The sequence below is a fragment of the Rhinolophus hipposideros genome (assembly GCF_964194185.1).
Source record: "Rhinolophus hipposideros genome assembly, chromosome: 21".
NCBI lineage: Eukaryota > Metazoa > Chordata > Mammalia > Chiroptera > Rhinolophidae > Rhinolophus > Rhinolophus hipposideros.
The window spans coordinates 43998326-44023571 of record NC_138067.1 but is presented as its reverse complement, the minus strand read 5'-3'; the positions used below and the strand labels follow the sequence as shown (position 1 = coordinate 44023571).

Here is a 25246-nt window from a genome sequence, read left to right as displayed (position 1 = left end):
ACTTGCGTGTCTTCCTTTTCTTTCTTCCTTTGGATCTCCGTCTCTGTCTCTCTCTTCCAGCTCTCATTTTCTCTGAATTTCGCCGTTTCTGCTCTCATCACTTCCTGACTTCTCTTTGGGCTCAGTGGGAAGATCGGGGGCTCTGGTGTGAGATGCCGTTGAAGACCAGGTCCCCCCAAACCTAGCTGTGTGGTATTGGAAAGGGCTTAACCTCTGAGCCTCCTTTTCCTCATTTGAGGATTAAACCAGATACACCATGAGAGGACTTCAGTACAACGCCCCGCAACAAGCAAAACGTTTTTATTAGAAAAGGGTTTCCCCCTCTCTCGCAGCAGCCTTCAGCAGTTCCTTCAGGGTTTTCTAACTGCGCCTTTCCAGGGAGACTATAGAGGCAGCAAGTTGGGGCGGGAAGAGAGGAGAAAGTGGACCAGGCGTCAGGTTCTGGAAGGGTTGGGGCGAGGGCCGGGGGACACCCGGGATGCCGGTGAAGCGAGGAACCAGCCAATCAGAATTTGCCTCTGTCTGGAGGTTCGGCTAGCCCTCCAGCTCCGCCCCTCAAAGGTGACTATGGCAACCCACTCCCAGCGAAACGCTGAGGGCTCTGAACCGCGCTCAAGGGTGCAGCTCGTACGGACCACGCTCTGATTGGTCTAGGAAAGAGGGTGGAACTGGGCGAGGCCGCGAATGGGAAGGGGGCGGGACTGGCGCTTGGTGATTGGCAAGTTCTCCCATAATTTGCAGTTCTGGGAGGCGGACAGCGCCCTAATTGGCCCTTAGGCCGTGAAGTAAGCCTGTTTCTCCGTTATTGAAATACTGAATATTCCTGTATTCCTCAAAACCATCAGAGTAGGCCAAATTTTACAAAGAAACAAGACTGAACATCAGGAGCAATTTCCCCAAGTTGCCAGTGCTAGTACAGGACAGAAGGATAACTGGAACCCAAATCGGTGCAACTTCTAAGTCTAGATCTTTCCACTACTCTTAGGGAGAAATAGGATTAGAATGTTATGAGCAGTTACTATATGCCAGGCACTCTTCTAAACACTGTGAAGAACCTAGTCCTATTTGCTGGAGGGCCTGGTAGCCGGGTCTTGGCCTGTACTCTTCCCATACTCTACTTTCTCCGTACATTTCTGCCTAGTGTTTGAGGCTGTCACAAAACGCTGCCTAAAACATCCCTTCCCTCCTCTCTCCCCCGGAAAGTTCAGGAATCCTGAAAATTTTGATCACCATTCACGGCTAAAAACCAGACCCCCATTTCCAGGCCCGGAGCTCAGGTCTCAGGGCTCCAGCCACCTCTTGGAACCCTGACATTCATCCCATCCCAAATGAGCTTAGAATGTTCCCCTAAACCCACTCCTCGTGGTTCCCAATCTTGGGAATGGCTCCAGTCTACCAGTCACTGGGTCAGAACCAGGTGCTATCCTTGCCCTTTCCCTGGCTCCGTCCCTCCTGCTATGCCTGTTTCTGCCCTTCCCTTCCTTCAACCCACACACCAGGCCCAGGTCAAGACCTCATCTTCTCACACCAGGACCACAGCCCCAGCCTTCTCCCACCTCCTGCCTCACTCCATTATTTGTCCCCTACATAGATTCAGAGGTCTCTTTCCCACCCCGAGTTGATTTTGCTCCTTCTCTGCTCACAGCCCTCTTTTGGGCACTTCGGAGTAAAATTTAAGCTGGTGTTCAAAACCCTTCGTGGGCTCTTGCCCACCTCTAGTTACTTTTCACCACTCTAGCCTCAAAGCCTTCCCTTGGCTCCAAATCTTTTTTTATTTTTTATTTTTTTTTAAATCCCAGCAACACGGTGCTGCCTGTGGCTTTCCACACACAGAAGCTCTTTGCTACCACCTGATCTTTACATCCTTTGTTTCCTCTGCCTGTGACAACCTCCTCAGTCCCTGCTCACCGTAACCAACCGTACCCATCTGTCAAGACTTAATACAGATTTCACTACTGTGTTTCCCTGAAAATAAGACCACGTCATATATTAATTTTTGCTCCAAAAGATGCATTAGGGCTTATGTTCAGGGGATGTCATCCTGAAAAATCATGCTAGGGCTTATTTTCCGTTTAGGTCTTATTTTTGGGGAAACACGGTAATCTGGGAAGAAATCTCTAGCCTTTCAGGCGGGTTACGTGCCTTTTGTGGGCTCCCACAGAGCCTGCAGTACCTATATCACTATCTGTCTTTAACTAGGGGTGACTCTGGCCCTCCCTTGCTCAAAACTCTCTCAAGGAAGCTCTTGTGGTGTTGAACCGGTTCTACATCTTGATCTGGATTTTGGTTTCATGAGTGTTTACATATGTAAACATTCATCCAGCTGGGGGGTGGGCGGTTAGCTCAGTTGGTTAGAGCGCGGTGCTCTTAACAACAAGGTTGCCTGTTTGATCCCTGCATAGGCCACTGTGAGCTGCACCCTCCACAACTAGATTGAAACAACTACAGTGGTACTTCGGTTTTCGAACGTAATCTGTTCCAGAAGACCTTTCGAGTTCCGAAACATTTGAAAACAGCTGACAGCTAGGCCTCAGGATCTTGCACTCAGCGGAAGCCACGTGACACGTTCGACTTCCGAGGCGTGTTAAAAAACCAAAGCATTTACTTCTGGGTTTATGGCATTCGTAAACCGAAATCTTTGTCAACGGAGACGTTCGAAAACTGAGGTACTTACTGTACTTGACTTGGAGCTTGATGGTCCTGGAAAAACACACTTAAAATAAACAAAAGTTTTTAAAAAATTCATCCAGCTCACACTTAAGATTTGTCCATTTATCTGTAAGTTACACCTCAATTAAAACAAATAACCAAAAATAAGCAACAAAACCTCCCATTATCCTCGGGAGAAAATCAACACTTGGCATCAGAGGGCTTGTTTCTCTATAGCTTTATCTCCTAAGGTCTAGCTGTGGTAAATAGATGGTAAATAGTGTTTGCTGAGTGAACAAATGGCACTTTGGTCCACTTCCTGTTGGCTGTTTGCACTGCAGTGGACATCTGTGGTGTGTGCCTGGCCCACATCTCTTCCTCCCTCTTTCTGCCAGGAGAGGTACTCAGTCTCCCAGCTTCCCTTGCAGCTAGGATGGTCATGCCAAACAGTCTGGCCAATGAGACATACATACAGGTCTGCTGCTGGCTCTGGGAAGGCTACTGATTTTCTTTTTTTAATAAAAAAGAAGGAACACTTCCCCTTCTCCCTGCAGATATGACGTATGAAGCTACAATGCTTGCCATCCCTTGAGCATGACGGAAGGACCAAGAAAATCACAGAGAATCACAGTACGCTGGCCCTGTGGTTGTGGAAACTGAGCTGTTCTTCTCCAGGCTTGCTTTGTGAGGAAAATAAACCCCTAGAGCTTAACCTATTATCGGGTGTGTTTTTCTATTGTTAAGAAACGTAATCACCAACACTAAAAAACCAAGAGATTTCACATGAAGACCCCATACAGGGGTGTGGCCTGGAGTACTGTATCTGGGGTCCCTGTACTGGGCTAATCCCAAGTAACAATGGCACAACAACAGGAATAACAGTAAAAGAGCCCCAGGGAATTCACTGAACTAGACATTGCTCTCAGGGGTGGGGAGCATGGCTCACACTGGCGGGGGCTGGAGGTAGCAGAGCTGGAGGTGGGGCCAGGCGTGGGGAAGGGAGTGGCCCAGCAGCAGGACGGAGAACAGCAGCAGCAGCAGCAGGCCCAGGACAGGCGCTGGGAGCAGCGGGTGCCAAGTGATCCTGGTGCGGTGGTGGGACAGTGCTTAGGGTGGGGCCCAGGGGAGCCTGTGCGCCCCCATGTCTGACCACCACCCTACTTCTGGAGAAGCGTTGGGGCTCACCTGAGCTGCTGGGGGTGCAGGGGGTGTAGGCAGAACTGGCCCCAGACGGGCCCCCTGGCTGGGACCAGCTCCTTCTCCACAGGCACCAGGGCTTGCTGCAGGTCCGGGTTGGCAGGGCCGCTGGGAAGGAGAGCAAGGCAATTGCACTGGACTTTTTTCTTGTCCCCCAAGTCCCTCCCAGTGCCCGCGGGTCCTGTTACCTCTCCGGAGAGCTCCCTGAGATGTCTCCAGGGGGCAGGTCTCCCAGAAGGACGGGGTGTTCAGCCTGGAAGGACGGAGGAGATGACAACCTTGAGACCCTGGGTTGGGAGAGCCTCTCAGTTCAGCCCACTGGACAGAAGTGACCACATGGAAGTGGGAGGAACATAATGAGTGGCTCCGTGCGCGAGCTCCTCTGCGACACACTGCCAGTTGGGGGTCCCAGCTCTGCCAGCTTCTGCCTGTGCCTCTTTGGCATGTTACCCCACTCTCCCCACATGCTGGACAGGCATGAGGAAAGTACCCACCTCACAGGGCTGAAGTGGAGACTGAGTGAATGCAGGTAAAACTCAAAAAAGTGGGAGGGGGGCTCAGAACAGTGTCTGGCACACAGTGAGCGCTCAGTAACTCTGTGAGCTATTCAATATGATTATTTCCACTTCTACTGGATTCTGGAAGCATCCAATGACAACAAAAATACAGTAATAAAGAACAAGTGGACACCAGTCCCAGACACCACCTTCACCACCACCACCTACTGCGTGCCTGCTTTGTGTCAGACCTGGAGCCAGGCTCTTTACCACATGACCCTTAACCCTCATCCCCACCCTGTGAGCTGGTCAAGACCATCACCACACCAGGTAAGGAAACAGAGGCGGGGCCCAGTCTTCATGGAAGGGACGTGGCGTGGCAAGAAGGAGGTGGGCTTTGGTGTCAGGCTACTCAGAGACCATCTTGGATGGGGTGGACCCTGAAGGGTCCCAGGTACCTGGAACAGAGCCGGGCACACATTTGGGCTCTCACATTCCTCAGCCAAGAACCGCAGGCTCTTCACCTCACATTTCCTTCCCTTCCTTTCCTTGCCTGAGATGGGGATTGTCACCTGCCACTTTCAAGGAGCAAAGGACCCGGTGTGTGGTGCTGGGCAGGGAAGCTGTGATTGGTTCTGTGCCCTAAAGGCGTTCCGAGGCCGGATGGGGAGGGCCCGGCCCTTCCCGTGTGTGGGTGCCTGTGCGTGTGTATTTTCGTAATCCGGGGGTGTAACCACGTCTGTGAGACTCGTGACATGGTGTCTGCAGCCCTGTGTGTGCATAGGGGGGGTGTCCCCGGGAACATTCTGGCCGCCCACTGCTCCTGCAGGCCTCCCCCCATAGCACCATCCGCTCTCATTAGCTACAGCGAGGGCCTTATTATCTTGTGGAGAAACGATTTTTCTGTCTGCTCCTGAGGAGTGGAGGTGTGCGTGGGAGCTGGAGAGGGGCGGCCATGACATCAGCCCCCTCCTGAAGTGGATGGGGATGGGGAAGGGTACTGGGGACTGCCTACCGTGACCTGGGTCTCCGCTTCTGCCTCCTCTCTTCTGGGCAACCTGGGGCGACAACAATGTCACTGCAAGCATCTTTCCTTTGCTTGGCTCCCATTCACCTGCTGAGGGGCTGGGGAGAACCTTTAAAGCTGGGGTCTTAACACAGAATGGCAACCATGGATGGATCTGGGGTCCAGACTCAAAAGAGTCAGTGACTCCCAAAAGGGTAAGTGGCTTTTGCAGCTAGTAATTGTCCAGTTGATGCCTCACCTGGGAGCTGAGGCTTTGGCTCTCTCACTCACAAAAACACCAGAGACTCAGACCGGGGCCATGTAGACCCTGCCCAAACTACCTGTCTGCTGGGTTGCACCATTTTCAGTGAGTCCCAGACTTACTGGGTCTTCTTTTAGGACTCAGACTCCAGAATCCAATTGTGTGAGCCTTGCCCCCATCCCAAATAATTTCTCTTAAGGGTGTAAGCCCCTGGCCTCTGCCCCTCCTAGGGTCATAGCTGCCTGAACCCAAAATGTCTTTTTAGGGACTCAGGCCTCAAGCTGCCCAGCCAGATACCCTTTGGAGGCCCTGATGTCCACATCACCAGCTACCACCTTCACTGGGGCCCAGGGATCCAGCCTTCTGACTTCAGACCCAATACCCTTGGGATATAGCTGTTTCCTCAGCTAGCACCCCAAAAGGCATCCAGCCCCTCTCAAGGTACAAGTCCTTACTCCTAGCCACCTCTAGGAGTCACAGGATTCACTTCTCCTCATTCCCAGCTTCCCAATCTATGGATCACACGGCCTCTGCCCCCCCATCCTAAACCCCGGAAACTCAGATGTCTAGCCCCTGCCACCGCTGCTGCTCAGTCTTTTCTCCCCTCCATTTCCTGGTGACTGAGGGGAGATCACAGCTCCGGAGCCCCCATCCTGCCCAATCTCAGCTTTCCCAGAGAAGTCCAATTAGAGCCCATGGCAGGCAGCCTCATTAGTTGCTGCAGCTGGGAGCCTGAAAGGGGGGAGGGGAGGAGAGGGAGGCACCACAGGAAACCGGACGCCTTGAGGCCAGGGCCCTGAGGAGAATGGGCCCAGACATCTAGTGCTTTCTTTCTCTATCCTCAGAGGCCTGCACACAAGCCTCGTAACAATCACAGGGAGGGGGCCAAAGCATTACGTCAAATGCTTGCATCAACCCTATCACAAAGGAACGGAGCTAGGATTTGAACCCAGGCGGTCTGATTCCAGAGGCCCCACGCTCTCCCAATTTCCAGGGTTCTCTTCAGGGGCCTGGTCTGAGTCTCTTTCATGCCAGGGTTCCGGGAGAGGTGTGTTCAGTGACAGTGACAGGGACTGAGCTGTCCCATCTTATTGTCTAAGGGGCTCTTATACAATACCATTCCTGCAGGACCCCATTCAGGCACGGCCTCCCTGGGAAGCCTTCCTCCCCACCCCACCCGCTGTGGGGTCAAGTGCCAGATGTCCTCCAGGAACTACTGGATCAGGGACTATCTCCCCCTAGACTGGGAGTTGCTGGGGGCAGGGCTGGGTCTGACCCATCCTGCTTCACAGGCCCAGGGTCACCTCAGCATGAATGCATGAGTGACGTGTGATGTGTGACCCCAGTCCTTGGACTCCATCCATCTGAGAATCAGATGTCACCCCGAGTCAGAGGGATGGCTCTGGGAGGAGCAAGCGTCTTACCAAATTGATTGCTCCTTCCTTCCTTCGTGAGAGTGCTCTGGCTCTCCTTGGAAGTTTCTCTGTGGGAAAGAAAAGCTTAGGTTTCCCAGGCTGCAACACCTCAACAATTCACCACCTTCTTCTAAAACCTACCCTCCTCTTGGGACCCATCCTCAGTGATAGCTCCATCATCCTCCCCCCAGGAGCAGAAGCCAGAAACTGGACCATTGTTCTGGGTCCCACCAAGCCCCTTTCTTCTTCAGGACCCAGGAGTCCAGGTCCCCCAAAATTCTCCCACAAGCCTCTTACACTAACCTGGGCCCAGAAGGAGCTCCGCATTTCCCTTTCAAACCCTATGCCCCTCCCAAGTTCCTGGTCTTGGAATAGCCCCACCACCCGCTCTCCCTCAGGACCCAGGTCCCTCTCCGTTTCTCCACACTCATCTCATCCTATGGCCTCAACCACCAACTCAACACTGTTTTCTAAATACATCCCTGAGCTCCAGCTTTATGCACCCACCACCCGAGCAGCCCACCCCTCCCCACCACGTCCCTCAGGGCCTTCCCCTCATAACATCACAAGGTTAAGTTCAGCATTTTCCCCCTTCTCCTCCCTTCCCATCACCCTGCACCCCAGCCCATCTGTCTGCACCTTCGTCTCTCCTGCCCATTCTCTCTGCCTGTCCCCTTTTCTCCATCCAAAGGCCCTGGCCCAGCGCAGCCTTCCTCCTCCCCGTCTGGACCATTGTCTCAGCCTCCTCTCTGGCTTCCCAGCCTCTGGTCAGTCCCCATGTGGACCCAGAAGGATATTTTTACATTCAGAGCTGATCCTGTCCACCCCTGCTCCCAGCCCTCCTGTGGCTTGATGGAGAAAAGGACAATCTCTTAGCTTGACTGACAGGGGATTCTTTTCATGATCTGGCCCCAGACTCATCTCTCACTAGATACCCCAGCAGCCCTCTACTCCCCAAGCATATTATGCGGTTTCGTGCCCCCAAGGCTTTGCACATACTGCTCCCCACTGCCCAGAAGGCTGCTCTTTCCTCACATCACTTAACTTTCTTTCTTCAAAATAAACTGTGTCAGTTTCCCTGTGATATCTCTTCCAATCTCCCACCTGACACAGGTACCCCCTTCTCTGGGCTCCCACAATGTCTAGGTTCTCTCAACCCAGGGAAACTGAGCAGAAAAATGAGTTTTTTCTTTAAGGATGGTGAACAGCTTTGAAATAGTATAGATTTCAAGACAATACAGAGGTGTTTACAGAGCTGTTAGCAATGTTTTCTTTAAAAAAAATTCTTCTCACACTAAGATTAAAATCTCACTTTTTAGTCATGGACGTTAAAAATGAGTTGTCTCAGTTATTTCAAATGATGTTGTAATATTATTGTTCAGGTAATTATAGAAGTCATAAAACAATGGTTATTGTTGAGTTCAAGTTTTCACAGTGGGTTTGCTAAGCCTTTCTTTTTTTTTTGCTATCACTTAATGTCGTTAGTTTCATTTGTTTGATGTTATGGATTCTATTAGTAATAACTGGTTGTAAGTACTTTATGCTAAGCCTTTCTTAAAAATGCTTTGTATTCAAAGGTAAATGTTTAATGTATTTCATCGTGTCAGGAAGAATAATTCACTTCCCGCTGTAATACCATTTTAAATAAGGTGATTTCTGACAGGGTTTTCTAAACCACCACCACAAAGGAATCTGTGTGTTTGCTTTCTTCTCTTTCATCTACCACACTAGCAGGTCAGTCCCTAAGGGCAGGCTTGGGCTCCGTGTCCAGGAACCAGTGGTCCCTCAGCCAACATTTGTCTGGGGAACAGTGAGGCACTTGGAGTCTCAGGTCCCTTTGCCAGATCTGGACTCCAGTGGGCTCAGGCCCTCCCGTGCTCACCTGTCCCTCAGGTGGGGCTTCAGGTAGAAAGTCAGCTTCCTTCTCGCTTTCACTGATGCCCTCCTCCCACTGCCACACGCCACACAGCGGGCTGGAGAGCTCGGCAGCTGCCACTTCTTGTTTCTGGGAGAGGAGAAGTTGTTTCTGAGGTCAGGGAGGCCAGATTAAGGCAGAAGACAGGTCAGAGGTGGGGATAGAGATGGGATAGAGATGGGCTGAGGTGTGGGGATGGGAGGGGTAAGCAGCTGCTGTGAGGCTGGACTGGGGTGGAGGCAGAACCCAGGAAGGGTTTGCTGCCAGGACCTAGGCCTAGGTTAGGAGTGAGGTTAAGGACAGCTGGTCCTGGGGGAAACAGGGTAGGGTGAGTCAGAACTGCAGCTGGCGATGGGTTGTGGTGCTCGAGGGAGCCAGGCCCACCTGCCGAATGGCCTGGATCTCCACGCCCAGTGACGGGGGCAGCAGCGTGGTCCAGCCCACTCTTCTTGCCTGAGCCCCTTCGGGTATCCTGGGCACAGTCAGGAGGGGAAAGGCTGTCTCCGTGCCTGCCCACCTCCTTCAGTCGGCCTATGGAAGGGGGGTTGCTGCCCTGCCCACCTTGGGGATAGAGGCTTCAAGTCCCTGCCCTTAGGCTCCCCTCCTTCCTCCCCCACCCCCGATATTTCACTCACTCATCTGGTCCCTCCTGGGTCTGACTCAGCTGCTCCTCCAGGTGTGAGATTTCCAGCCTCAGTTCCTGCAAAGGAAGGGGTGAGAGACAGCTAGCTCTCCATTCCTCCCCATCCCCTTTCCAAGGTCAGTTCCACTCCCGACTTCTTTGGGCTCCTCCAGACACATATTGCCAAGGGACATGGGGAAGAAAGCGGTGACAGAAACTTAGGAAGCCAAAGAGAGAGAGAGCAGCAAGAATCCAGAAGGTAACCGACCAGCCAGGAAAATTTAAAAAAAGAAGGCAGAGACAGACACACGGAATAGAGACAATAGACACAGATTCTCAGAGAGGCAAGAGACACACGAGGTGCAAGAGACTCATTAAGACCAGGGACAGAGAAAGGAGTTGTCCTGGAAGGCAGACCAGATCCGGAGAGGGACTGAGGCAAGAATGTAAATCAGCCAGGCAGAGACACAGAGAGATAAGGAGGGGAGACGCAGTGAAAAGAGACAGACCCACAGAGATTATAAGTGAAAGAGAGAAAACAGAGACACACAGAATGAGAGAGAAAGGGAGAAAAAGTGAAAAGGCAGGGGGAGACAGAAAGAGGAGACACACACAGTCAAACAGTGGAGATAGAAGTGAGATGAGCCTAGCTGGGAAAAGACTGACAGATACAGAAAGAGGCAGTAAATCTTGGAGATGGCAAAAGAGAAGTGAGGACAGCAAGGCCAGGCAGGAAGCCACCAAGGGTGGGCAAGGGCAGCTGGGTTACCTGGGTTGTTGTTCTGTACTCTTCCAAGGTCTTGGCCAGACTCTCCGCGTGGCAAGTGCGCTGGGCAAGGCCAAAACTGACTGAGACTGGGCCCACCCACAGACACGGAGGCCAGGAGGGCAGGGTGGGCTTGGGGGAGGGGCTAGCTGAGGGACAGCACCGGGTTTCCAGACCCTGCAGGGTCATGCATGGACATCAGGGGAACCCTCTGGCCTCTCTGGGCTGCTTGCCTATCCAAGGAGGAGAGCCAGGCAGGACTTCCCTTTCCAGACTCAGGGCAGGAGACAGGCAGGTGCATGGGGAAGCAAACGTCCCGCCTCCCCTCCCCAGCCCTCTCACCTCAGAGAGGTCGGCCTCATGTTGGCAAATGAGGCGTTCACACTCATAGAGCTGCCGCTGCCAAGGAAGGAGCCCGTCCATCGGTCCTGGCAGGACCGTCTCAGCCCTGCCCCCCCCCCGCATGCCTACCCCCCCCCCCCGCATGCCCACCACCGAGCCCCTTTCCTCAACCTCCCTGACGGCTCTGGACATCAGCTATACCAAGAGGGATTTCAGCCAGGCTGCCTGGCAGCCCTGGGAGCCTGAAGGCTTGATGGAAGTCCCTGGCTCTCACTAGGCGTCAGTGGCTGAAACTGGAGGGGACCAAAATGGCCCCGGGGCTGTTGGGAAGTTGTCAAGGCACTAGGGAGGGGTGGCACCTTCAAAGCATCCTTCTCCACGGCCAGCTCCTCAGTCCTCCGCTTCACTCCATCGCGCTCAGCCAGTAACTTCCCGTTCTGGAAGCAGGAAGGGCAGGTCATGCTTTCAGCCGACGACGATGTTAATCCTCACAGCTGACATTGGCTGACACGCGATGCGCATCGCGCCTCATGCTAAGCACTTCGTGTGTTTCAGCCCATGGAATCCTCCGAGCATCCTATGGAATCTCAGCTGTGATGTCTGTGCCTCGGCTGGTCCCCCACCTGTAATGAGGGGGGTGAGCTCGGCCCTACTTTACGTGGTTGCTGTGAGGAGTGAACGCGTTCATAGTGATTGCTCACACTGACTAGGCACCCCGCACGTGTGAACTCATTTCTTATCCCTTATTTTATTTTTCCTTTCATTTTTTTCTCTTCACAAAAGTGATGCATGCTTATTATCTTACCCCCTATTTTAAAGATAAAGGCGCAGAACAGTTGAACAACTCGCCCCATGTCATCCAGGGGGTGACTCAGGCAAATACGTGTTAATGAACACAAAGCACTTAGAACAGTGCTTGCCAAATGTTCGGCAAATGTTACATTAAAAAGTACATTTAAAACGTTGGACTATGAGTTTTTTAACACAGAGAAGTAAAAACAACAGTGTAACAAACCCCCACTACCCATCACCCAGCTTCAATAATGATATAGCTTCCCCCTTTTGTTTCTTCTCTATCCCCTGGGTTTTTTGTTTTGTTTGGGTTTAACCAGATTGTTTTAAAGCAAATCCCAAGCACCATACTGTTTCACCTGTAACTACTCCCGCATTTCATTCCTACTTGAGGACCTTTTCTTGACCAAAACCGCAATACCACTGCCACCCTTCACAAAACTAGTAATAATCCCTTAATATCATCTCATACCCAATTCGTGGTTTTTCCTCTTGGTTGTCTTACAAATGTCTTTTCACATGTAGTTTGTTTGAATGAGAATCTAAACAGGTCCACAGGCTTTGGGTTGAAATGTCTCATTTCTTTTTATCTGATGGTGATGCCTCACCTCCCAACCCTGGCACTTTTGGGCGCCCATCTTTTGTGGAAGAAACCAGGTAATTTGTCCTGTAGAATTGGTGCGTTTGGATTTGGTTTATTGTTTCTCCTTCCTGTGGTGACGTTCACCATCTTCTTGAATCCTCATTATTTCCTGTAAACTGGTGGGCAGATTCAGGGCCTTGTCCAGACTCTTGTTCAGCTTTTTGGTGGGCAGATTTCATGGGTGCTGCTATACACGTCTTACTGTGCCATTCAGGAAGAATGTCACGTCTGGCTGTCCTAACAATGTTTTTACTGTCATCATCCCCAATTTTACAGTGAAACTGGAGCAGAGAGGTGAAGAAACATGGTCAAGGTCACGTGGTATGCGGACTCAGACCCAAATCTGATTCCAAATCCTGAAATAACCGTCGTACTGTCCTCAGAGTCAGATGTAGCCCTGGGTGAGAATGGGGAACCAGCTTCATCCCTTACCTCAAACAGCTCATCACTAGAGGTGGAAACCAATGTGGAAGCTGACGGTACTGTGCGACGAGGGCTCGGATAAGGACTAGGACCTGTGGGAGCCCAGATGAGGGGCTTCCTGAGGCGGCCAGGGCTCAGTCCTCAAGGGTGAGGAGCGTTATGAAGGGGAGGGCACAAGGAGGCGAGGAGAGGGCAGTGGGCAGGGCCAGCCACGAAATGGGAACTGAGAATAATATGGTCCAAATGCTAGTGTAGTTTCTGGGCACGAAAAGCCTAGCGAGTTGCACTGTGTTTTTATGTGAAGCAGTATGGGGGAAAAGCGTTTTGGGGCATGGAGGCAGTCCACTTCCCTCGCCACCTCTCCTCCTGGTGCCCCTGGGGATACCAAGGCCAGCGTGGCTCCAAGCCCTCCCTTCGCTGCCCTCCATCCCCCTTCTCAGCGGGCCTGGACTGCCAGCTGGAGGGCGGAGGAAGGACAAGCCCGGAATGCTGTGTCAACATCTGTCCACCTGGTTGGGATTTGCAGGCTGGATCTCAGGCGACTCTGCAGGGAACCTGGTTACTCAGCCGCTCCTGTCTTCTTCTGCAGTAACCTGAGCCCTGCTCCGTACGTTCTCCCTAGGAAAGCTGAGTGTCTGAGTGTCCCTTACTCCAGCATTATTCTGCTGTAACTTGAGAACCCGATCTATAGATGCTCTGTAGGCAGCTGCCAGTGAGGGGAAAGATGGAGGGGAGGGATCCAAGAATAGCTCCAGTTATCGAGCGCCTAGGATGTCCCAGGCACTGCTCAAGGCACTTGACCTGCCAGCAGGTCTTCTGGGCCGGGAGGAGGCAGAGACCGCCAGCTGCCATCCACCCTGCTTATTCCTTCTTCTGCTGTTGCGGGGGCTCCTCTCTTTACTCGGGCAGGTAGGTCCCAGTCTCAGCTCTGAGGGTGTGAATCAAGATGGGAATGTTGGCAAATTCAGGAGACCAGGCCAGTTAGCTAACCCAATAGTCACTCTCTCCCCCTCCAGAGACTGAGGATATTCTCTCAGCCTTCCTTGCAGCTGGGGGAGTCATGTGGTCTATTTCTGGCCAGTGAGAGATAAGAGAGGTCTTCTGAGGTGGGGGTGGAGTGGATGCTCCTGGGAAAGCTTTTCCTTCTGATGAACACAGCGCCATGAGAGGAGACTTTGCTGGGCCCCCTCGCTCTTTTGTCCTGTTTTGAATGAGAACGAGGTTACAGCCACCTGTGTTCACAGCGAGGCCACAGTCAGACAAACAAGCCAAAGTGCCACTGAACCAACCCAGAGACCTTCCAAACCTCGTTAAAGAAATGAGTGTCCTTCAGACTGAAGCCACCAGTTCTTCGGTGTCCTATTCCTTGGCGTTGAAAGTATTCCAGATCTATGCGTGGCTGTGCTACCCATGCCAGGGAGTGGACTGGCTATAATCATTTGCCACTTTGGCCAGTGAGATATGAGGGAGGTTCTGCCATAAGGCTTTGGGGAAAGTTTCTCCTTGTTCTTAAATGAGAAGTTCCTGGAAGAAACAGTCACCTCCTGTCTGCACCTCATGCTTTATCCTGTGGCAGCCATCCTGCAGCGAGATTCTCATAGCCCAAAGGGAGGGAATTTTCATGGAAGAGGCAGAGGACGATAGTAGGAAATCTTTGGGTTTAAATGTAAAAGCCATAATGCAGACGTAGGACAAAGATTTTGGAGGATCAGGCAGGACCAGTATCATTGCCTGGACTGGGCAGAGAGCCTTAGGGCTGGCGGGGGGTGTAGGGAAGTCAAAGGAGAGGTTCAACAGAGAGAAAATGGTCCCTGAGCCATCCCAAGCCCCGAGTTAGCTGTGAGGGGAGGCAAGGGTGGATGCAGTTGAACCACAAGAACCCCTGGGACACCTGGGAATCAGAGAGAGGCATTTCCCATCCCAGTCGCAGAACCTGCAAGGCATGCGAATAATAGAATAGAGATGGCTGTGTGAGGAGGTGAGGCAGAGAGGGCCCAGTGAGGACCCTGTAGCCATAAAGAGTCACAGGAAAGCAGCTGAACCTCTTCTGTGCCCCTAGAAGGGTGTGGAAGCGGCCAAGAGAGAACCCCAGCGACCTTCATGGGTTGTGGGGTCCAGACAAGGGCCACCACCAGCAGATGCAGTGAGGACGGTGTGTCCAGAGACCAGAAGGCGATGCCGGCCTCCCCGTGGATGCCAGCGTGCAGTGGTGACTAAGGCCAAGGACCAGATGGGCCATCACACATCAATCTTGTGACCAGCAGAGAGCACAGATGCTGAGTGAGGACCGCCGCCTCCGGGAGCACTAGGGTGCTGCACGAGTCTCCTGACGCCACCTTGTGGGAAGGTGGTGATGGATTTCACCATCAACTGAGGACTTTTAGTTTCCACCTAAAAGGACTAAGTGGACCCTGAATTACCTCAGCTGACATTTTCTGTCTCAGGTGGAATGGGGCTTGAATCGGACAGTGAGGTTGAACTGGGCCTGTTTATATTACGTTCTGGGCCCTGGGCTAAAAGCTATCATTTAATTCCCACAACAAGCCTGCTGAACAGAAACCCTTCTCCCCTATTCTTAGAGAATAAAACTAAGGCTTGGGAAGGAGCAGTCACATGTCTAAAAGTTGCCTGTCATGTAAGTGGCAGAGATGGGATGTAAACTCAGGGCTGACTTCAAGGCCTGTGATCTTTCCACCATAAAAATACATTAACATATGAACAACACTAGCTAACTTTTAGTGATTGCTTCCCACGTGCCCTGCTTTCTGCCTAAGGCTTGACAAGCATGCTCTCCTTTAAATCTCACAGAAACCAACGAGGGAGGTTCCATGAGTCCGCCCATTTCTACAGGTGAGGACACTGAAGCACAGACAGGGGACCGACTGGCTGACTCAGGCTTATGCAGGCGGCCTCGGCGGGAAGGCGGGAACCCAGGCACTCCGCCCTGCGCCCCACACGCTTACCAACCATGGCAGTTCTTACACAGCGATGTGACATTCAGGGACATTTACTCATTATTGGGCTTCTGGGGCCTCGTTCACCAGACTGAAGAGTGTTTGGTTACAGGCTGCTGGGGGTGTTTGGGGCTGCAGGGGGCAGGGCGGGAAGATCCTAAGGAGCAGGGAAGCGGTGAGGTGGGTGCTGGGCCTCAGCTCACCTCCTCCTGCAGAGTCTTCATCTCAGCCACCAGATGCTGCTGCTCCTTTTCCTGAGCGAGCCCAGAGAGAGGACAAAGGCTTCTTTTCCGGCCTCCTTGCTCCCATATTGCCCTTCTCCCACCCCTGGGAACATAACTCGGGCCTGGGTCCCCGAGGAGCAGGGCTGGGGCGCTGGGGGAATGGGTCTGGGGAGTCCTATGGCTTCTGCTGTCCCCTTTGTCCTAAGAGATGGCAAGTAGATCTGGCTTTGAAGTCTGAAGCGAGCAGTCCTGAAGTGAGGGAGGAAGCCCCTTCCCACTCCAGTCAGGCTCTGCTGCTCAGACTCCAAGAAAGGGGACGGAAGAGGGTACCTTCATGCCCCTTGCCCAGAACCTACTGTCTGCCGGGTCTGGGCCAGAAGGCTGTGATTCTGTTCCTCCAGGCTCTTGGCCAGGCTCTTCAGGTCCTCCAGCTCCTCATCCACAGCCTTGGCAAACTGCAGAGCCTGCTGGGTACTGAGTGGGGGCAGGCGCAGGTGGGCCATGAGAGAGACGAAGGCAGAAACCAAACAGATAGAGTCTCTCAGCAAGACAGAAGCAACAGAGAAATCCCAGACAGAGACCCAGAAATGAGGGAGACAGGCCAGAGAGAGGGAAACAGGGACTCAGAAAAAAGGGGGTAAAGAACCGAGTATTGGGGAACAACTTTCTACCTAAAAGACTAAGGGGGTGGGACAGAGACCTGGAGAGTGGGAGACTAAAACAGAGGGAACAGGATAGACATGAAGAAGACAGAGCACAGGGAAAGGAATAGGCCGCTGACCTGGAGAAGCAGAGAGGGAAGAGTAAAGAGAGAAGTCTGAACCCTAGAAGCTGAGACACAAGAACCATGGAGACACACAGAGAAAGATAAAACACAGAAAGAGGAAAAGAAAAGGGCAAGTGCGGGGTCACAGACACAGAGCAGGAGGTACAGAGAGAGGGAGCAGAGAGCGAGGCTGGGGCTACTGTCAGGAAGGCCCTAGGGCCACGGGAGGGTGGCCGTGGGCTGGCCCACCTGCGAAGCTGCTTGCGCAGGGCCGAGATCTCCTCTCCAAGGCGTGCGGAGCCCTCCTCCGCAGTCTCCACGCTGCGCTGCAGCTTGGCGTTCTCTCCGAGCAGCCTGCGGTTACTGAGCTCCAACTCCTCCAGGCTGCTCAGCAGGTCGGCGGTGGCAGGCCTGGTGGCAGGAAGGGCAAGGTCACCACTTGCAGCCCCAGCCTCCTTCCCCAGGTGAGGGAGGTGGTGAGGGTGGTGGCGCAGGGGGCTCTTCTGGAGAAGGAGGAACAGCACAGAGACTGCCCTGCTCTCTTTGAGCTATTAGCACAGCCCCTGTCCCTCACCCACTCCCCAGAGGACCCCAAACCCTGGCCCGGGCAGGCTGGAGGGCACAGGCAGGGGGAGGGCAGGGAGGGGTCCAAGGATAGGTACAGCTCAGGTCTGGGGTCTTCGCCTCCAAAGCTCTCCAGGTTGGCTGGCTCCTCTGGGCATCCTGGAGGGAGACAGACAGGTGTTAGGCTCCCGGTGATCTTAGATGTCAGGGTGCCCCAGGATGCAGGGCAGGACCCTCCTCCGGCCTCCACCCTCACAGTTGTTCTGGGTGATCCCATTTCCTCCCGGGGCAGCAATTACACCCACCATTGGGAAGGCCTCTTGTCTATCAGCACCATGAGCTCAGGCTGGATCCCCCACCATAGCCTTGTAATTCCCACGCCTAACATCGGGCAGCACCTCAACTGCCCCCAAACCTGTTCCTCCTCCCACTTTCCTTCCCACTCACCACCTGGGTCCCCCGCTCCGCCTCACCCCACAGTCTACCAGAGCCCAGGCCTATCCAAACCCCCAAGGACTCTCTGCTCCGTCCTGTCCCCATGCCCCATCCCAGCTCAGGCCTTGCCCTCCCCCTCTGGACCCTCCCACAGCCTGGTCCTGGCCTCCAGCCTCATTCCCCACTGACAGGGGGTCTTTCCCCACCTATAGCTGACCTGCCCCTCCCCAGCTCACAGCCCTCCCCTGGCCCCCAAGCCCGACAGGAGGTTCAATGTCAAGAAAGCTCTATTTTATTGGCTTTTGTTTTTGTAAGGCTGGAGAAATATAACACAAACACTTGTTTATGGAAAACCTCCTGTGTATGAAGTCCTGGGGATACAATGGTGAGCAAATCAACTAACTAACCAAACATCAGGGCAGGTAACTAATCAGGTAATTAGATTTCTGAAGGCAAGGAAAGCAGGTCTGTGTGTGTGGAGAGCAAGGGACCTTAGCCTGGGGCTTCCCAGAAATCTCCTCACCCCCCACCCCCGCAGGGCTTCCCCAAGTGTTAAGGATGAGAGGGAAGGTATGGAAAGTTAAGGCTGGGAAAACAGCCTGAGCAGAGGCCCAGACGGGCAGGTGAGTAACCTATTCAAGGAAGAGCCACAAGGCTAGGAGTAGGGGGGAGCCAGCGGGATAATGATGCTAAGAGGTGGGTGTGGCCTCCTAGGGCTCTATAATAGGACTGGTGTTAGAAGGAGGTGTTGGAAACAACGAGGAATAAAACCCCCAAAACCTCAGGGAATGTTGGGAGGCAGTCATGGAGGCACCTAGGAAGCCGAACTCACAGCTCCAGGCTAGAGCAAAGGTCCCTGGGGTCCCACTCTATCCCCTGCTCTGCTGCTGGGTGGGAAGCACCCCCACTGTCTGACCCTGGGCCTGCCTGCTTCATTCTATATATAGCAATCTCACCAGATGGCAGTTGCTGGGAGGGCAGGGCCCCCTCGAAGGCCGTCTCCTCTTCCAGCTCTAATCCTCTATATCAAAGGGATGAGGCTTAGAGCCCTTGCAGCCACCCCTGAACCCCGATCAGTCACTGGCAGGGGGGTTGCGGGGTGGCCAGAGGAGGAGCCAGGTTAGGTGAGAGCAAGCACCGTGGGGAGGAAGGTGAGGCCAGATGGCAAGCGCTTGAGACCAGATGGAAAAGCAGGAGGGGCAGGACTGGGATGGGAGAAGGGGTGTGGAGGGGCCTCTGTCGGCCCCTCATCACCCCCTTCTTCTCCTTCCCGCCCCTTTGATTTCTGCCTCCCAGACCCCCTGCACCTCCCCATCCAAAGCACTTTGTCCTCACACCCCCCCCCAGCCCCATCTCTTTACGTTTTCTCTCCTCAGCCTCCTTCCAACCACAGGCGGTCCCTGTGCCCAAAGGGAGCTGGCTGCAGTAAGCAGGCATGAGGTGAGATCACAGGAAGAACTTCCCAGGGAAGGGGGGAGGTGCGGGCACCCACCCGTCCAGCTGACAGGCGGTGATCCAGTCCCGCATGACGACCAGGAAGGTGTCCAAGTCCACAGTGGCCCGAGGGCCCTCCCCATTGGGGTCCAGGCTGCGGGCCAACGTTTGGAGGCGTGCATCCTGGGGGCCCCGTCCTGTCATTGCCTCCAGGTAGGCTAGTACACGAGTCACAGCCACAACACCTGGGGACAGAGCATGGGCAAGTGGGGGGTGGGGCCCAGTCTTGCCTACCTCAGAGGGTGGACCAAACAGGATCAGCTGTTCCCCACCAGGCCCCGTGGCTACCCTCCCTCCCTCTCCCAGGCCCCAAAGCCCCACCCAGCCTCTTCCAGTAATGTCCCCCAAGTTTCCTCCCTCACCGTCCTTGCCTGAAACACCTCCATCCCCTTATCCACTTCCTTCCTGAAGCCACAATCACCCACTTGTCCAGCAGGACCCGTAAGAAGGGGCCCATCCCTCTCTATGGCTCCCCAGTTTCCAACCTCTGCCCTTATTATTGTCTCTCCCACGCCCAGTGCTCCCCAGGTGCTGCCCGGCCCCTCCCACCTGTCCTCTGGGGGTCACAAGCTTCGAACGTGGAGTTGAGTATTTGCTCCTCTAAGCTGAGCAGCGTCCCCAAGCTCCCCTCCTCCGGCTGGTCCCAGAGGTACACTGAGGAGACAAAAGGGCCGGTCTAGCGCCCATGAGGACTGACCTGGGCTCCTGTAGGGGAGGGCATTCACTCGGCTCTGCCAGGACTTGGGGTTAGGGGGGAACAGCAGGAAGCTTCCGGTGGGGGCAGCAAGGCGAGGGTCTTTGAGTCACCTCCCCACCCCCCACCCTGGGGATGTGGGGACCATCTTTCAGGCCAGGGAATCCCCCCTGCTGTTTAATCCTTTGTGTCCAATTGGCTCAGGAGCCCGATACACGAAAGAACAATCACTCTTTCCTCTTCTCTTCCCCTGCCTCCCAGGCTCAGCTCTGAGGTGAACAGAGGCAGGGGAGGGCCAAGAAAAGAGGATTCTGGGAAGAGCTGAGGGTGAAGGGGGGCCCAGGAGAGTCAGGAACAATCCGATAACCTGAAGTGCGGGCAGCCTGGGTCGATTCTGCCTGCTACATCTCCGGTCGGCTAGCCTGCCTGGGGAGCCTGATATCTCTCCGCCCCCCCATTCCTGAGTCAAAACTGGTGTCATGGGAGCCCAAGGCCAGGGGCCCCAGGTGAGGGGGAATGGGGTTATCAAGGCAGGGTGGGTGGTGGGAGAGCCGTTAGGAGCTCAGAGCCCAGCTTCATGACTGTGGGCAAGCTGCTTCTCTTTTTGGAGTCTCAGTTTTCCCACCAGTAAAATGGGGGCGGGTAGAGTGATCTCCCTCCCGAAGGCTGGGTTAGGTCTGTGTATGTGAACAGCCTACACACACACACACACACACAGTGAATGTCCCAGGGTCTGTTTGTCCACTGCTGTATCCACAGTGCCCACACAAAATAGGTCCTCAATAAATGCTCCAAGATATAGGAGGAGATCCTCCACCCCAGGAGCCACTGGGACAGCCTCTTTCCCAGAGGTGGGAAGTGACCCTCAAAGTTCCCTGGACAGTTGGGTGTAGCAGCCGGCTGAGCACAGGCTTCAGGGTCTGACAGGCCCAGGGCACAACCCGGGTACAGCCTCTCTGAGACTCAGTTTCTTCCTCTGGAAAATGGGGGTGGTGTTCCCTTCCTTTTAGAGATGAGATAAAATCTGAAAAGGCCCTGGCAGAGGGCCTGACATATGGTGGAAGCTCAGTAATAGAATCAAACATTTATTCACTCGGGCCTCTTCTGAGCGTTTTGCATGGACCACAGTGGCTGCTATTATTATTAGCCCCACTTTATAGATAAGGAGACTTAGGCGCAGAGAAGTTAGGACCTTGCCCAAGGTCACCTGCTCCACCTATGAGCGCGCTTTCTCATCCCTTTAACTCTTCAAGGATTGTTTGTAGTGAGCTAAAATTCGCCCCCCTCGGGTTTGAACCCAGGCTCCTCCGGAAGGACAGCAGGAAGCCACAGTTAGGGGAGATGCCAGGGCCCGTGCCCAGGGCTTTCCCCACACTCTCATTTCTTCCTCACTGTGCTCCCCATGTTGGGGAGGAGGACCAAGGTCCAGCAAGGTCACTTGCCCAGGGCTGTTCAGCCAGAGACAGCAAGCCAGAGTCAACTCAGGGCTGCCTGGCTCCAGATACACACGTCTGCAGTCCCTTCCCACGCCCGACAGGAAGATGTCACTCTGCTTCTCTCCTGTTCTCCTTCCTTCACGTCCCTCCTCACTGTTTCTACCTCTGTTTCTGTCCCTGCCCTTCTCTAGTTTTCTTTCTGGCTCTTTCCTTCTGTCTTCCTCCCCATCTCTCGCCCACTGCGTCCTGCCCCTCTGTCTCCATGTCCCTCGCCCCCCATTTCCTTCGGTCTCCATGTCTGTGCTTCTCTTCCCATATCTCGGCGACTCTCCATTCCCCGAGCCTTGTCTCTCCTTCCTCTGCTGTCTCTGTCTCTCCCCCCCACTGCGGTCCTCTGTCTCCATCTCTCCTGGGTGTGTCCCTCCCTTGCCTTCAGAGCCTCCCAAAGCTGGCTCAGCCCTGGCCCACAGGTTCCTTGGTGGCCGCACGCCCTCTGCTGGTGCCCGCGCAGTTTCCATGCCGGTCACTCGGTCAGAAGGCCCTCAGCTGGTTCCCAGGTGTCTGCCTCCTACTCTCCTCCCTGCAAAGCCTCCTGGGACCAGAGGCCAGAGGCCAGGCCCAGGGTTCTGAGAAAAGACACAGGCTCTGCTGCTGGATGCTGGGAGCCCCTGAGAAACGGGCCCTGCCTCTCCCAGAGGGTGGCTCCTCCCCAATCATCACTTCAGGCTCCCCACTTAGCAGATGAGTTTCACCAGCTTCCTGCCGAAGCGGCTTTCACACCCACTTGGTTTGCATCCAGCCAATCATTCAAGGGCAGAAACTGAGCTTCCACGACATGTCAGGCATTGCTCTAGGGCAGCGCTAACCAGGAGGGCAGCCACTCACCACGTGCGGTTCCTGAGCGTGCGCACTGTGGCGCGTGTGAACTGAGATGCACTAGTCGTGCATCTACTGAAGCACACTCCTGGTCTTGAAGACTTGTGTGAAAAAAGAGACTATCTCCAATAATGCTTATACTGATTACATGCCAAAAGGATACTACCTTGGCTACTTTAGGTTAAATCAAATCTCTTATTGCCATACATTTTGCCTGTTTCTTTTTTCTTTTAAATGTGCCTAGAAACTAAATTTAAAATTACACATACAGCTCTTGTGTCAGACAGTGCTGCTCTGAGAACTGGAAATACCAGAGTGAATAAATACCTGCCTGGTGGAGCTCCTGCTCTAGTGGGGGGAGATGGAGGCTGAACAGACAGACAAACCAGTGTCAGTGCTACGAAGAGACGAAGAGACGAAGAGACGTAAAGCAGGAAAGAGGAGACGGTGACAGGGCAGCTGCGCGCCAGAAGGATGAGACCTGAATGAAGCCCGGTGAGCCTGTGGGTCCCTGGGAAAGGGTGCTCCAGGCAGGGGACACAACAGGCAGAGGCTTCTGCTCTGGCCTCCCCAGAGGAAAGGGGACAAGGGGCCAGACAGGTAGGCACACAGCAGGTTCCTTCCGTCCTACCCTGCACCAAGGCGGAGCCTCAGCCACCCCAAGCCACTTCTCCCAAGTCACAGCCTGGCGCCTCTTCTCCCACTGCTTCCGCATCCTCCCCCGGGGCAAACAGGGGCCCAGCCACCTACTTTTTGTAGCAGGGCTGCCTTCCAGGCTCTCTGGCAGGTCCATGGGACACCCTCCTGGCTCCGCAGCTGCTGACGATGCTAACAGCCTCCCTCTATCACTGGGAGGGACCGGAAACGGACCAGCCGCCTGGACAGCTCCTGGAAGGACAAGCAGGGGAATGACCTCCTCAGACCAGCCACCCCAAGTTGGGGACCCACCTGTGCCCCAGGCTGCTCTGGGCTCTCAGAACCTGTTTGCCCACCCCTGCCTCCATCACAGCAGCTCTGGCTCAGACCTACTTAATGGACTGGCGGTGTGGGCCGGCAAAGGGGGACGGGAGGAATGAGTGGCACAGACCAAGGGGGCCGAGTGGGTGGGGGTCACTGCCTCCTCTCCACCCCTCCTCCCCACCGCTTGTCCACACCAATGACTCTACCCTGTCCCCTCCTCTCCTTTCCTAGGGCCCTGGCTCAGGCCTCGACCTGTTCCCCGGGGCCCCCATCCCAGCCTGCTCTCTGGCCTCCCAGCCTCCAGTCTCCCACTTTTGTCCATTCCCACCGGGCCCCAGAGCTGACCTGCCCCTCCCCTGTTCAATACCGTCCATGGCTCCCTAGCATCCCAGGGACAAAGCCTCGACCCTGGCCCCGCCTGCCTCTCGACCCCAAATCACACTTGCTGCTCCAGCAACTCTGAACCGTGTGCTGTTCCCCAAGCCAGGCTCCCTGTTCCCACCTCTGGGCCTTTGCCTGGGATACCCTGCTTCCCAGTCCTTCCTGTCTCAGCTCGCACGTCCCCTCCTCTGGGAAATGTTTCTGACCATTTGTCTCTGGGGTCCCTCACTGCCCGGGGCTACGGATCCTTGTCCTATCAGCCTGTATTTGGAACTCCTGGCCTCTCACGCGAGTTTGAGCCCATCTTTCCCGTTCGCAGCCGTCCCACGGCTCCCTAGTGCCCTCAGGACCAGGTCCCAGCTCCTCTGGCTAGCGAGGCACAGAATGGGCCCCGCAACTCCTCGCCTTGTTTTTTTTTTAATCACTTTTCTCTCCACTGACTGACCTCCAGGCCCCTTGCTCTCATCACGACGGTGGGAGTTTAGCATCTTCCCACGGTCCTCCCAGGCCCAGAACATACCACACACACCGTCTCCACCTGGGGCCCCTGCCTTGGCCCACAGTTCCCTGGGGAGGCTTCCTGAGTCCTTGGAGCAATTAGGGATGCCCTCCTCTGCGCCCCAACCATGTCCTGGCCTGCCTCCATTACAACCAGGTTGACCGCAAGACTGCTTGCCCCAACTCCAGGATACTTTCAAGAGTGAAAGGGGTGCTGTTCCCCAATCACACTGGACAATAGTGCCCATCACACTGCATTGAGGACACTGGGGCACACGGTCCACACAGGGCTGCCTGGGACCGGGCTGTCCTCATCCCACCTGCTCAGCCCTCCTTTCCTCACCAACTACTCGCCACAGCCTGCTCTCCCTGGCGCCGGACGGGGTCCACCGCTGTGGAGGGCACGCTGCTTGGCGACTTTTAGAACATTCCAGAAAAAAACGGTCTTTGAAAAGAGACCCTTCCAGGGTTTGGACAATGCTGGGCATGCGGAAGGGGGTGGACGGCCATGGGGCCTGCGCGGGGAAGCGCCCCTCTGAGGGCGCCAGGAGGCACTGGGAGCTTCTGCCGGGCTCGGGGACACACTCCTGGTGGGGGACCACGATGCTCCGGCCAACCTCAGGGGCCTCTGGCGGGGAGATTCTAGCAGGAGGACCCGGGCAGGAATGCGGGGGATTTGTAGGGGGGCCTGGACTTTAGGGGGTCTCTGACTGGATTTCAAGAGGCTCTCCCACTGGATCTGAGTTTCTGGATTTCTGGGGAATCGGACGAGATTTCTGGGGGGTGTCTGAGTGGATTTCAGGTGTCGGATATTTGAGAGGAGGAATCTAACAATTTTTGTGGGTTCCACAAGATTTCTGGGGATCTGCCAGGACTTGGGGGGTTGATAGGATGTGGGGAGGGAGCGTAACGGGATTTGGGGGAGGTCTAGGCTCTGAGGGAGAAAACTGACAGAATTTCTAGAAGTTTCTGACAAAATGTCGAGGATCTTCTATAAGCTCTCCTGGTAGCTTCCTGTCAGTATTTCTGAGGCGATATAGTCAGGATGGCAGGACTTTTAAAGAGACCCCTGATACGGGGGACCCTGCCCTATAATTTGGGGGCTTTGCCAGGATTTGGGGAGGGGTTTTGACAGACCTAATCCGGGGAACCTCAGAGCGCACCTGAGGCCGAGGGCCACGAACGACGAACGGCAGTTGCCCAGGAAAAAGGGCCAGCGCGCTACTCCCACCGGAAAAAGCAAAGAGGGCGGGGCGGGACCGAGAGCGCGCCTGACGCCTACACCCCTCCGCGTCTGGGCCCCTCCCTCGGCGCAGGCGCACATCGGAGGAAGGGGCGCGCTAGTTTGGCCGGTACCTGCAACTGCGAAGCTGCGCATGCGTAGGCCTTCCCCAGCGCGCGCCCAGACCAGTGGAGCGGGCGCATGCGCGTTGGC

The 25246-nt window shown here is 54.7% G+C and overlaps 1 protein-coding gene across 3 annotated transcripts; it reads right to left on the bottom strand.

Annotated features, from left to right (window-relative positions):
- Positions 1–1790: 1790 nt before the first annotated feature.
- On the bottom strand, positions 1791–25055 carry KASH5 (KASH domain containing 5). Of its 3 annotated transcripts, none has more exons than XM_081032828.1 (20): positions 24975–25055; positions 22723–22860; positions 19516–19620; positions 18965–19151; positions 18429–18493; positions 17136–17196; positions 16723–16884; positions 16064–16181; positions 15687–15737; positions 11031–11108; positions 10672–10728; positions 10333–10392; positions 9577–9641; positions 9326–9413; positions 8909–9031; positions 7036–7094; positions 5359–5401; positions 4035–4099; positions 3835–3954; positions 1791–3733 (listed from the first exon to the last, which is right to left on the bottom strand). In XM_081032828.1, exons 2-20 carry the CDS (start codon positions 22763–22765, stop codon positions 3592–3594), a joined length of 1692 nt encoding a protein of 563 aa, XP_080888954.1. In that variant the 5' UTR covers positions 22766–22860; positions 24975–25055; the 3' UTR covers positions 1791–3591. The 3 variants fall into 3 exon arrangements, with proteins under 3 accessions (XP_080888954.1, XP_080888953.1, XP_080888955.1); XM_081032827.1 differs by having other exon boundaries at positions 24949–25036; XM_081032829.1 differs by lacking the exon at positions 10333–10392 and having other exon boundaries at positions 24949–25036.
- Between the last annotated feature and the right edge of the window lie 191 nt (positions 25056–25246).

What these genes read in the sequence shown, in the direction of transcription:
- KASH5 (XM_081032828.1), bottom strand. Translation starts at nt 22,765, where the DNA reads ATGGACCTGCCAGAGAGCCTGGAAGGCAGCCCTGCTACAAAAA. An exon ending in AGGCAGCCCTGCTACAAAAA is followed by an intron (nt 19,621 to 22,722) that starts GTAGGTGGCTGG and finishes TTGTCTCCTCAG; the next exon opens with TGTACCTCTGGGACCAGCCG. An exon ending in CTCCCAGCAACTGCCATCTG is followed by an intron (nt 17,197 to 18,428) that starts GTGAGATTGCTA and finishes GTCTCCCTCCAG; the next exon opens with GATGCCCAGAGGAGCCAGCC.